The sequence below is a fragment of the Hoplias malabaricus genome, chromosome 12, assembly GCF_029633855.1.
Source record: "Hoplias malabaricus isolate fHopMal1 chromosome 12, fHopMal1.hap1, whole genome shotgun sequence".
In the NCBI taxonomy this organism is placed as follows: Eukaryota; Metazoa; Chordata; class Actinopteri; order Characiformes; family Erythrinidae; genus Hoplias; species Hoplias malabaricus.
In genome coordinates, this window is record NC_089811.1 from 23,356,942 (window position 1) to 23,370,901 (window position 13,960).

The following is a 13,960-nucleotide window of genomic DNA, read 5'->3' on the forward strand; positions in this document are numbered from 1 at the left end:
TAAACCATTGAAGAACAGGGTGAAAGAGGGCTAATAAAGTATGCAAAGCAACAGATGGACTACAGTCTGTAACAAAATTACAAACGTGCACCTGTATAGTGAGTGGAGTTGATAACAAGGACCATGAGTGTAGAAAGAACGAGGTCATTATAAGAATAAAGTAGAGTAGAAAGTTTCTGTGATCTGAGAATTAATGTTAACCTTGTGGAGGTGAACTTCTAACTCAATCGTCAATCCGAGCTCTTCTTTGGAAAGAGGAGTTTGGGATTTTAGAATTCCTAGAAGTGAAAAGAAGTCGGTGCGTTTTCCCTCAGAAGTTAATACTGTATTGTGCCCGAGCGAGTGTAGCATGGCATTACATTTGGGCTGCGCGGCGCTTCAAAGCTGCGAGTGGCTCCGCCCCCCTTTGGACCTTGTGACAACAACAACTCATCCAAAGAGAGAGCTGCACTTTTCAGCTCATTTTCTCTGCTGTCATTCTCTCTCATTCTCTCTCTCTCTCTCTCTCTCAATCTTTGATGAGGGTCCCGCCGCTCAGCCCCCCGTGTTCTTTCCTCCTTTTCTCCTCCACTTCTCTGCGGAGTTGAAAACCGCCGCCGTGGATTTCTTCATCTTCTTCTCCGTCTTCTCAGAGAACTGCCGCTACTTTCTGACTGTTTCGTGGGTTTTTTTGTGAGAGTGTTTAGGGTTCGTAGTGTGAACCCCCGTTTTCTCGGTGAACTCGCGCTTGCGGGTGAAGACCATGGCCGTCCCTGCCGCTCTTATCCCCGCCTCGGCTCTGGTCCAGCAGTGTCCGATCTCCGTCGCGTCCTCCGGCAGCACCTCCTCGCCCTCGGCCGCCTCATGCTCCCCGTCTCCGGCCGTGGCTCCTCCGTTCCGGCCGGAGCTCATTTCGCCCTCCGGCGGCGGCGGCGGCAGCCCCGGTGTTCCTCTGCCTTCTAAGCCAGTGTACTCGACCCCGTCTCCGGTGGAGAACACGCCGCAGAACAACGAGTGTAAGACGGTGGAGCTGCGCGGCGCCAAGGTGGCCTCGTTCACGGTGGACGGCCACGAGCTCATCTGCCTGCCGCAGGCCTTTGACCTGTTCCTCAAGCACCTGGTCGGGGGGCTGCACACCGTCTACACCAAGCTGAAGAGGCTCGAGATAACGCCGGTGGTCTGCAACGTGGAGCAGGTGCGCATTCTCCGCGGACTCGGCGCCATCCAACCCGGGGTCAACCGCTGCAAGCTCATCTCCAGGAAAGACTTCGAGACTCTCTACAACGACTGCACCAACGCCAGGTGAGCGCTGATCCACAGAAACGTGGGGAAAAGAACTTTCCAGCAGCTTTCTTGAGGCAGCAAGGGCGCGAAAACAGGCGAGGGACGCGGCTCGAGCGCGTTAAGGAGCGTTGCCTCCACGCCTTTCGCTCATTTTAACCTGATGGGAAAATTACAAGGAAAACGCCTTTAAAAGTTTACAAAAGCGTAAAACCCGACCCAAGCTGCCCGCGTTGAGATTGAAAACGGTGGAAAACTAACCCCAGAGTTTATAAACAACCTTTGCGGAAGCAGAAAACAGTCGATAATACCAAGTACCAAACCAAATCGCGTCAGGTAAAAACGAGGGGGTAAACGTGTTTAACGGTAGCTTCTCGGTTTATGTCTGGACACAGTTGTAGAAAGAAGCCCAACAAAGTTCATACGACGGGTCAAAGTGTCAGAGCAGTTATCTGGAAGCAGAAACACACAAAAACAGATTAAACAAACACAGTTATTTAACAATTCACAAGTCTCTTACCGTTAAATCACAGAGAGCTGCTCTGTAGCTGCAGCTAGTGGATCATGTGCAGTCTTAAGTTGGATCTTATGATGTTGAATTTTTATTTTAATGAAAATATTTTTTTTCTCCATATCTTCTGTAGAGAACACATTTAAATATCATTTTCTGACAGTTTTAAACATTATATTTTAAAATGTACATTAATATATTCACGTTTAAATACATAAAAAACAATATCCAACATTTCCTTTCACCAAGGGTTTTCAAACTTTTACATATGAGTATCAAGTGCATTACAGTATTAATGCTTGGACCTATAATATTTCACAATAACAGTAAAGTGGAACTACCCTAGGAAACAGACAGGCCTAATTGACCTAAATAAAGGACCTAAATTATGACACTAATAAATATGTCATAAGCATAACAGTTGTTAAATAAGCACCAGTAGGATTAATATGAGGGAAGACTGCATGATAAAATACAGGGGTCAAACAATTGTGCTGCTTCGGCACAATTCAACCAAGTTTAATCAAGTTTAAAATATAGGAAAGTAAGAGTAAGAATTAGTTTAAACAGCACTGAGAAAAAGGTAAAAAAACATAAAAAATTCACCTAATTCTTAGAAGAATTAACACATTAATTACATTTTATTTACATACTTGTTCTCTGTATATGATCACTTACTACTATTTAGTGTTTTTCCATTTGTAAAAAGGGGAACAAAAAATCTCCTTGTGGTCAATTTGTGCATACAGTCAATAATGAGGACAAATTCAGAGCCTCCAGGTACAAGCTATTTTAAGCAGTGGAAACATAGATTACTGTTAAGTGGACTCATGTCATTGGCAGCCTTTCTTCTTAAATAACGTTTACCTTATTGATCACATAAAGTAGTATTAGGAGGGTTCAGTCTTAATGCATTACAATCAGCAAGAAGTACAAATCAAGATAAATAAAATACCCCTCAGAAATTTATGGGACACTTTTCTTCTCTTTTTGTCATAGCTGTAAACTGTATATATTTTTATAATTCTAAAAGTCTAATCCCTAATTTGTATTTTACATTTTTGTTGCTTTGCTGAGTGGGATTTCTAATATTTCTAATATTTATACACGAGGCAGGCCTTAATGCAGTGTTGTAATTTCTAATAGAATATAATATATACATCACCTGTTACTGTAATTTGCCGAAAAATTTACACAAAGAAGCTGAAGTCATTTAATACTTGATTTATGAGTCACTAGTATTAATGTATGGTATATTGCATACATGTTAATGCCATTCATCATAAATGTTACTCAAGGGTGTTGTAATTGTTAAAGACTTTTTTTTGTGTGTGTGTGTTTGATTTTACACACACACACACACACACACACATACATAACACATGCAAGTACTGAAAACATCATATTCAGTTTTTGAATGTAATGATACAGGTGTGAGTGTATGTGACATGAAACTTGTTCATTGTGGATTTACTGAGATTTACACAGTTCATTTCTTAATTTAGATCCAAGGCTTTTTTTCACTTTACACATTTTTCCAAAATTTAAAATGCTCTGTAAATGTATTAATTCAAATGTATTAAAAAAAGCTTATTCTGTAAAATAAATACACTTCATAGGGCATCCTAAATTTAAACTGCTGCTACTATTTGAAATTCCATTTGGAATTACTATCAGAGTTAAATATTTGTTTGCAGTCTCTTTTCCTTCTTGTTGTGGTGTGATATACAGGATTGCATTATGTATCTCCAGGGTTTTCTTCAGCGTCCTGCCTCTTCTCTGATGTGCTTGACCAGCACGTCCTCTGTAACTCGGCCTAAAGCTCAGGGCCGTCCGGTTTTTTCCCTCTTGTGCTGTGTGTCTTGGGGATCTCGGAGTGATATAGTGTGTGATCTGAACTCTGAGGTTGGCAAGGAGAGTGGCCAGTGATGGGGTTAAAGGATAATGCAGTGCTACACATTGCTTTAATGATGCTAAAGTGCTCGCCTATTACTGCTGCATGGAGAGGCCTGTAATTGTCTCTGAAAGCACCTGGTACTGCCGGTGTTATGCTGAAATCAATCATATCCGCCATGTCTGCTTCCCATTTGGAGAATTACATCATTGGTATGGACAAAGATATCTTGTGTGGATGGAACACAAACAGATGGAGGAGGAGGAGTGGCTCGTCTTCCGCGCTGTGGATTGAGTCTGAGTGTTTTTGCTGCACGGTTGACATTGGCCTCTAGGTCTTAATTCTGGTGTAGATATGATTTACGTGTAGGTCTGTTTGGCTGGAAGCTTAAGTTTCGATGATGCTGTTGCAGATGTTTCTTGTCTGTTGCATGTTGTACCTTCTTAATGGTCTCTTTTGGTATCACATGAAGTTTTGCCTTGTCTTTTACAGTATTAGATGTTCTATATTTTTGTGTAGTGCACATCTGAAATGCCACTGTATTTTTTGAAAAGAATAACAGCTTGTTGATAATATAATTTTGTTTTTTTTATTTAAGGTGGTATTGTCTGTAATATAGCATTAATATTTCCTTCAAGTGTAAAGCTGACTCAACTATTTATATCATAAAAACAAAACGAGTCATTCACACATTTTGGGATAAATCCGAAAACACCATACACAGCTTTAAAATAAAGGTTCTTCTTGAAGAATCATTTTAAAGGCGATTAGCAAGGTCAGTTGGGAACCTGTTGTATGTGGTTATTCATAGCTTTTAAAAACACTTCAGGGTTCCTGCTACATCCTGCTCAAGAAAAAAAATAAAAAAATAAAAAATCACACGCCCTTCCATCTCCATTACAGTGAATATTCACTTTTTACTAAACGGCAGCAGTGGCCCTTTATCTTTCCCTGCCCGTGCAAAAAGAGCCTGGAGTAAAGGAGCAGCAGTGAGATGAGCTGCGCTCTCTTTCTCTCTCTTTCTCCCTCTGCAGGGGGACGTGCTCCTTGGGCTCCCCTCCACTTTCCCCCGGACCCTCGTCCCAGATTAATGTGCACCTTCTGCCGCTGAGCAGATACAGCCGCTGTAATCTCTGGCTTTGGCGGGAGTTATGACACCGCCTCATGAGAAGCAATACTTCAGCTACTTGTTTTCCTTTTCATTTTTTTTCTCTTTGCTCTTATGGGACGGCGAGGGGTTCTGTCTGCCGTGTGACACCTGAACTCTGAGGAAAAGGGGGTTATTGAAGCGGCTCAGACAGGGGCAGCTGTCTCGGCGAGGGAGGCTAGCCGTACACATGCAGCAATGCAGCAGTTAATTGACAATCATTGTCTGCCTCTGAAGGTTAAACAGGCTCCCCCCAGACTATGGGGGACCACTGTGAGTTTTTTTTTAAATTCCACCAGCTCCAGCCTTAGCCTTTTTATGTTTTAAATTTGTCTTTGTCCATTTTTCATGTGTTTATTTCTTAAAATAAGACTTAACCAAGTCCCTGTCATTATCTCCTCTGCTCACCAACACTCACAAGAGCAGCATACATTAAAATATCATGTTATGGTACAAACTCTCATATTTGTAGAAAAGCGTGATTATTTTGTTTAGCACTCGGAGGTACGGCTTCACACACAGTGGCAGATTTTATCGCTCTTTTTTCCTTTTTCCTCTCTCTCTCTCTCTCTCTCTCTCTCTCTCTCTCTTCTCTCTCTCTCTCTCTCTCTCTCTCTTTCTGCAGTGCTCTCTTGATATATTTGTTTTCAGCAAGGCATGGATGTGTTTACAGGTACTCATGGGAAATCTTTGGATCGGATTCAAATCATTCCCAGTCAGAGTGGGTGCTAAGATACCCGTCACCCAGCAACCACATCCAAGAGGGAGCCAGGGTGATAATAACTTCAAAAAACAGAGAGACAGATGTCTGATTAGGATGAAAGAGTTTGGGGGGGGGTGTATGTGTGTGGGGGGGATGCATGTTAAAAGGCTTGTTAAAATCACAAATTCATTCAAGCACTTTTCTTACAAATCAAATATGCATTTCCAGCTCTGCGCTCAGGTTGTTTCGATGGGTCAGAAATGAAATGGATAAACAATCAAGGTTGTTTTGTTTTTTTCCTGTTGCTCTGAGCCAGTATGGATGGCTCTGTTGGACAGGATTAGCCACCTGTGTTCAAATTAACTGCATTTGCCGCATGTCATCAGTGTGAGAAGGAGGAGGAAGGAGCTGTCTGAAAGCAGAGATCTGTTGCAGTGTTGACAGAAGCAGAACTTAATGTTGCATTATTTTGATTTTGCAGGGTTTATTTATTTATTTATTTATGTTTTTTTGGCATTTTCTAGATTTATCTGTGGAACTCATGAAGATGTGTGTTTTTTCACAGATGAATAAATGTCTAATAACTGGCCCAGGACATTTTACAGCAGTTTGCATGGGAGCTCTTAATTTGCTGCATTAGAAGGTGAAGCTGTTCAGGCTGATTTTGTGTGCATACCTGTGCTGGATGCTCCAAGCTTGGTATCAGAGCTATGTTCCTGATGCACTTGTGTTTGTGTGTGTGTGTGTTAGGATGAGTTCGCAGCGAATGACACATTGTGCATACAGCCACATTACTGAGCCTGTCATTAAAGGCATTAAAGTGCAGCACCAGGTCCTCAGTTAAAGTCTGAAGATGCATTTTTATGTTTTTCTCCTCTGACTCTTCATGATGTTTCAGGGGTGTACATTTCTTTATGCTCAGTTTTTGGAATTTCACTTCTAGTTGACCCCCGATGATTGACAGTATTGTAAGCTGTATATTTATCTGCTCTGCTAATGTTGTCAACCTGCTTTTGAAGATTGCTCTGCTTTTGTAATTAGTCCCAATTTGTATTTGGTCTCATTTCTTTCCACTAAATAAAGCAGTTATGAGAGAGGACAGACAGTAGATAGGTGTGAGACTGCAGCAGCACCTGTGACAGATTGTCTGCAGAGAAGCGCCTGCGTTCTGGCCTGTGCCATGTCTGTATGTGTGTGTGTGTGTGTATGTGTGTTTGCGTGTGTGTGAGACGCTGTAGGGTCTGGCATGTCTTTAAGCAGCAGCTATTCCACATTACAGTGCATTTAGGAGCCGGGCCGCAGACCACTGCTGCTCTTACAGGGACGTTAAACACAACTGACAGAAGTTAGAGGGAGCAGATGAGATTTCTTGATTGGACGAAGATCCCAGGCTGTAGTCCTGCTCTGTCTAATATGGTCACGTAGAGAAATTGATTTTCTTCTGAAATTAATTAATTTTTCATATAGCCCAAAGCTGGAGTTTAAAAAAGGAGAGTGCACTTGCTGCTTTTTTTCCCCCCTTTTTCCTATTTTCCTCATCTTTTTTTTTTTTTTTTTTTAAGAATTATTGCCTAATCATATTAATACTTTTGCCCTAAGGATGAAAAGATAATTGTACAAATGCATTTGGAAATATGTATCACTGAGTATTTATGATTAAATTATGCAAATAACTCCGCTCCCATCCTTTGCAGACCCAGATTGTCTAATTAGGATTGATATGCCGAGTAGATGTTCGGGAATCTGAATACACGCATGTCCAAAGAGCAGAAAATTGAAAATGACAAGGCTGGAATCCTTAAAAAGTGTTTTTTTCCCTCCTTTTTTTCACTGTCTAATTCAGCGTAGCTGTATCAGGAGTTAATTTTCCCTAGCTCATTTTCACATCAGAGCTGACAGGAAGAGAGAGAGAGAGAGAGAGAGAGAGAGAGAGAGAGAGAGAACACTTCAGGGAAGCAATTTCAAATGGGATTCCAGAAATTTCCTCTACTTTTTTATTTTTTTTCCTCCCTCTTCATTTTCATGTGGGCTATCGAAGATAAATCTTACAGTGTAAACATCTCTTTTTGCGTAATTTCAACACTATCAGCAGTGTTTGAACTTCATAGCCTGTTTGGAGTCCTAATCCATTCACAATTGATGTAATTGCCTTCTGTAACAAAGATATTTTGCAGGGCAGAAGGAATTTCCTCATGGATGTGTTTGACCTCTGTGCTGTTGATATGATACAATGGCTCCACGTTTACGTCTGAGAGCGCTGAGGAAAATTGCGGTGTGCCGGGTGCAGTAAAGGCTGTCAGCAGCTCTGCCAGTGCCAGGGTGGAGGACAGGTGACTATTTAGGTCTGCGGGCTGTTTTCATTTAGGTCAGAACAAGATCCACTTTACAGGGTAATGAGAGTGCCATGACTCCATTAAAGAAAAACAACAGACTGTGGAGTGCTTGGGCCACTTTTCTGAGGACAAAAGAAATAAGTGCTCGCTGAATTCACTTACAAGCTCTCCTCAAAGCCTGAAATATGTGCCTCTAAAGCACCTTTTGAAAAACTGTTGTCATGGCGCCGCTTCGATTATAGTGCACTACAGTACATGCTTCTGATATATTTATTTCTTTTTTGGATAGGCCACAAAATATACTTCAACCAGAACTATTAAAACTCTTACTTTATTTATGTGTTGGTATAATAGCCAAAAAACTCAAATTGACCCATTTGTTTCTACATTCACTGTTCCTTCTATCAGCTCTACTGACCATATAGGTGCACTTTGTAGTGCTACAGTTACAGGGAGCTAATAAATATGCAGAGCAACAGATGGGCTACAGAGTTTAACTGTAGTATTACAGATGTCTTTGACAGTGGAAGTAGAGCTGATAAAATATAAATTTAGTATGCAGACGAGGACCTGTCTTCAATGATATGTCTGATCTGTGTGTGTGTGTGTGTGTGTGTGTGTGTATGTCCATCTAGCTATTTATTAATTATTTTATTTATTTATATATGTTAAATTAATTCTTAATTATTCCACATTGTAGGTTTATGCCAAACCCAAAAAGCACAAAAAAAAGAAAGAAAGAAAAACTTTCCACATTCAGATTTGCAATCCAATAAAAAGCGGAAAAAAAGAGGAAATTACATTTTTTTTCTTTTTAAAGTATGTTCCTCTCAGCAGTGCTTGGCCCTGTACAAAAGACTGCTGTAACACCTCCAGAAGCATCTCATAAAGTTCTGATTGTTATCTAATCTTTACCTGGCAAAGCGAATGGCCCGCAGCTAATGACACTTGAGACTAGAATGGAATTCTATCACTGTTCAAAGCATCTGCTCTCAGACAGGCCTCTGACAAATCAGAGGCTCTGGGCCCCCGTGCGCAGAGACTGTATCCTCACAGGCGTGTTAAGTCAATTTGGCTAAATTGAATTAGAATAACAGAAATAATAAAACACAAATATATTTTTCTTATATTGCCACTGAGGATCCCATATGTTGCTAGACTAGACTTGTTAGCTATGCGTTTTGCTTCTTGACTAAGACATTTTCAAGGTGAAACCCAAATGCATGCTTATTAGATAAAAATGCTAATCACTTGGCCATAGCTCTCGTCGCACTAATGTGTTTTTTCCCCATCCGCTCCCGTCGGTGAAACTGTTGAAAGAAGGTTGGCAGTGTTTCACGTCGCCTTACTTTTAGATTCGTCAAACTTTCCTTGCTTAAGGATTCATTATGACTCTTTGTATTGATTTTGCCAATTAATTTAACTGTTCTAGCACACACACACACACACACACACACACACACACACGCACACATATATGCATTTATGTGGCTGCAGCCTTGGGGCCTTTTCTTTGAGCCAGCCCCAGTCAGTTCCACAATCTTGTACAGCAGCGCCGTAACCCTGCCGTGTTGTTTCAGAGCAATGCCTTTAGAAGGCCATCGTGAATCAGTGTCATGTACGGCTTAAGTGATGGGGAAGGGAAGTGTTCCAATAAGACATTTGATCTGTTTGTACAAAGTCATATACAAAGGCATATTCAGTGACCAAATTGAAAGGCTTTGACCAGCAATTGTAGCACACATTAATCCCCATACAGAGTCCGGCCCACTGAACCGGCCTTCTTTTCCAAAGGGACTTTGCTGTTTGTGGGTTGCTCTGAATGGAGCTTCGCTGTATTTCCGTGTCATCAAACAAAAGTGTTTTTCTCCACCCCCCCTCCTTTCCACCTGATCTAAAGTGCGGCTCTCGTGTTGCCGGTCCCTAAGCCCAGTGAGAAAGCCATTATGATAACTCTGGCGCTTTCTATGACGCTGTGCTTGAGTTTCTCTCCTCCAGTCTCGAATGTCACTGTCTTGCTGTGGCTTCTTTTAAAATATCGCTCCTGCCACAGCGAGCTGCGGCACCCAGCTATTATTACTCTCTTCTTAAAGACTGACAGTTTGCTCCAGAGAGACATGACACCGAACTCGTCTGCTGGAAGTGTACTGCCGCGCTCCCTTTCTGTCCAATCAGATATGTGTAAACTGACGACACCTGGCTGGGGGAGGTGGAAGGCGAGGCCGTGACCGCAGCACAAACAGATCCGGTTTGCAAGCCTTTGTGTGTGAGGAAGATACAGCGGGCCATTACACACGTCTACCAGCCCGCCTCTCACGTTTCGTACTTTTTTTTTTTTTTTTTTACAGGCCCTAGAAAGTGTGATATTGTTGTTGTCCACCCCAGCCAGTGCTTCTTCTGGTAAAATCACAGTAATAGGTTAATTATAGAGTTATTTATTTATTTCTCCAAGATTTGAATGAAAAACACAGTGTGTTTTGCACCCACCACAAACAATTAGTCTACTTTTATTCATTTAGCCGATGCTCTTATCAACAGAGACTCATAAAACATGCAGGTAGTAGGTGGAATAAACAATTTAGTGGTTTGCAGCAATCCAGCTTATCAAGATAACAGTGTGGGGGTGGCAGGTGGTGTTTGAGCACATTTTAATCGGGAATTTCACTGATTTTTCACAATCTCTGCATAGTGGAGATTACATTCAGAGTAAAACTTACAAAATCTGAATTATCTGACAAGAATGCTGACAGGATCTGAGGCTTGTGATGTCTGCAGTTAAAATACAGCCATTTTGTTGGTGACTGATGAGTATATGTTACATTATTAAAGGCCATATTCATGATTTTACTCCAGTACACAGCTAAGAATATTCAGAGAAAATGTTTCCTCACCATTTACTAGCCCTTTGGTCTGGAAAACTGTTTATACATAGCCATGGCTCTGTAAATGGGAAACAAACTAAATGTCTCGGTCCTAACTAGCTCCGGCATCTTCTTGTGCCTCGCTGATAGAGCCATGGCTGAGAAACGGCTTCTGGACACTTTTGGATGGTGGAGAGACTTCCAGATATTTTAAAATGTGAAAACAGATGAGGATGTTATTGCAGTCCTTCTCCATATGTTGGTAAAACTCCATTTTGTTGTTTCAGATGCATTGTTTCACTTAGGGTGGAACTGACTCCAAATTCAATATACAGCCAACTGCTTAATTTAAACACATACCAAAAGTGCTACAAAACTGAGCAACTTGAGCTACAAAAGAGTTTCTGTGGTAATTCAAACAGTGAATAAAAGCTTACAGACAAGGTCAGCTTCAGCCACGTACAAACTACAGTCGGCTTCTTACTCCAAAGTTACTATTCCACTTTAAAAAAGCTTACAAAGCTTCTAAATGAACACAAATAGAAGGGGAAATTTGTTGCTGTTAGAACAGTAGTTCTCCAGAATCATCTATGCTGCCTTTAATGGTAAAACGGTGTGTAAAATGAGTCTTAGCTAATGTAATGTCAATGTAGCAGGCATCAGGAGATGTATTTGTATTATTGCACACGTTGGCATAGAAACATTCTGTGAGGTCTCCAGCGTCTGGTTCTTCATCACTACTGCAGTGCTAAGCTTTTACAGAACGGCACATTTTGCATCAAACCACTCTAAATGACTTTGTTTACACTGTAAAAATTTTATCATGCAGCAATTTGGAAAGATCTGTGGAATTCCATTCCTTTAAATGTGGTATGAAAAGATTTGCAGCAGTAACCTACTCTAACTGCCCTCAAATCAGGCCATTTATTCCACTTACGCATCTAATCTGGTATTTAAAATCCAATATGGGCTGTGTACTGGGTGCAGCCTCGCAGCATTATGCTGATAAAACTTTCCCAGCATAATACATCTGTCTATATGTATTATCCCTCTCCTTCTCCGGAGCAGGCAGTGTGACATCCATAAACTTCACATGTGAATAAGCTTTTCTGAAAAGGAGAATGAATTAAGTCAAGCTGACATTGCATGCCAATAAGCTTTGTTTCATTCCCAATGCAGTATTCATTTGTGGCACAGAGAGATTTATTGCATGATTGACAATTATGAGAGGATGACCTAGTTTTTTGGAACGGAACAAAAATGGTTTTCATGGGATGGCATCGCCTTCCTTTGTACTCAGCAGACCCTAACCCAAGGAGGAAGGAGGCTTTTGCCAAGAGGAGCAGCTTTATAGGTCTGAAAGAGCACGGAATAATCTCACTTTTCCCTCTATGTGTGTATTTGCCTTGGATAATTTAGCATTAGCCTAATTGTCCAAGATCCCCATGGATAGCATGTCCCTTTAAAATCCTCATGTTCCATCTATCTCCTCTCTAAACTTATTTTCTATGCTATTTGACAAAGTGTCTCCCTGAAGTCAAACACTGAAGTTACCCTCTACTTGCCTTGGAGGTGCCATAGCACATTAACCATCCAGTCATTTGCCAGATTTCCTTACCAGAAGGCGCATAGGGAGCTTAGTCTTTTTAACCAGGGCCATTTTCAACCACTCTTTTATTGGTGTCTGGCTAATATTTCCTGATTCATGCATTTTTGATTCATCGTACCTTTCTATTAACTGTTTTATTCTGCTTAGTGAAGCTCATTACAGCTGCGAGGAGGGCCCAGGCCCCCACGGGACCACTGGTTGAGTGGAACCACAAATGACACAAGCAGGGTTTAGCTGGAAGTTAATATCCTGCAAAATTGTTTCTGCGCAGCTCGCTAGAATACGGATGATTAAATGACACGAGCAGATCAAAAACGTTTCCTCTGACTACAAGGTGTTAAGTGCTGGAGCTTTAGTGCGCTGCGCCTCTCCCAAGGTTGCCGTTAAAAGAAATAAGATGTATTTAAGGGAGAGTACTGTCATAGAGAAGAAGGGGTGGAGCTGGGTGGGGGGGGTGGGGGGGGTTGCTTTCTGAATACCCGGCTTTGTGCATTGTATCAGACAGTGTGTTCTACACAGATACAAGTGCAGTCTGTAGAGTTATTTGAGGCACTACCTTGTTCAGGGGGAAAAAAGGTGTTGCAAGTACTGGCAAATCATTTTCATCTTGTCTTAAGTGCCCCTTTTTATTTATTAAATTTTTTCTCTCCAAAACACTGCATTTAAATGATATGAAAGCAAACTTTGTACTTCTAGAGACGCTTGAATATAGAGACGCTTGAAACCTTTGATAAAAAATGAATTTGGAATGGTTATGATATCTGAAGCATGGTTTTCAAACCCTTTCATTCGTCATAAACTGCAGCTTACACGCACAATATCTTTTTCTCATTTTCTCTTCCCTCCGATTCTTAGAGTTTCACCTTTATGGCGGAGTAGAAAGATCAGGCAGTTTCTTCAAACGGCTGTAACTTTGAGTCTCTCTCTCTCTCTCTCTCTCTCTCTCTCTCTCTCTCTCTCTCTCTCTCTCTCTCTGTTCTTCCAGACATTAACTGTTATGTGTTACCAATTCCACGAAGGGAGATTAAGGGTTGTAAAATGGAGCAAAAGGGTTCGCAGTTATCAAATGTCCCCTCACTCTTGACCTTTCAAATGTCAGAAAAAGGAATGCGAGACAATGGCTGTTCTGCAGATCTGATTACATGGATCAAACATGCCTTTGCACCGCTATTAGTCACAGAGATGTTTAATTGAAGGAAATCAGGAACCCAAGGCGAACAATATGCTATATTTATATCTGCTGCTCCGTTGTTATCATTTGAGTGTCAGAGCATTGTTTTTCTTCCCAGACCGATGAAAAGAGCTCTTAGACGTGGAGGCATTATGTAATCTGCCCTTGATAAAGCAACCTCTTCCACAGCTGTGTCACTCGCTATTCTCATACCAGCAGATAGCCTAGTACCATTCCAGGCCCTTACTTTTGCTTTTAAAGAGGCCATGTTTGGAAAATGGAATTGCTTATGTAGTTTTTAAATTAAAAATATATAAACATTTTCAATGTTGAAAAGTGTGCCACAGACTTTTAAGGCCATGAAAACTATCCACAGTTTTCTAAGTAGCGTCCCAATTGTAATATAAATAGTACTCAAATTTGAATTTGAGTTGTGATGTCACAATCATGAACAGTCTGCCCTTTAAGCAT

At 41.2% G+C, this 13,960-nt stretch overlaps 1 protein-coding gene across 2 annotated transcripts in view; it reads left to right on the forward strand.

Moving 5' to 3' along the window:
• The first annotated feature begins 536 nt into the window (after window positions 1–536).
• dachd (dachshund d) overlaps window positions 537–13,960 on the forward strand; it is a 149,862-nt gene continuing 136,438 nt past the window's right edge. For both annotated transcript variants that reach the window (XM_066686318.1, XM_066686319.1), the window contains exon 1: window positions 537–1,281. In XM_066686318.1, coding sequence (XP_066542415.1) covers window positions 743–1,281 — 539 coding nt within the window. In that variant the 5' untranslated portion in view covers window positions 537–742. The remainder of the gene's footprint in view (window positions 1,282–13,960) is intronic.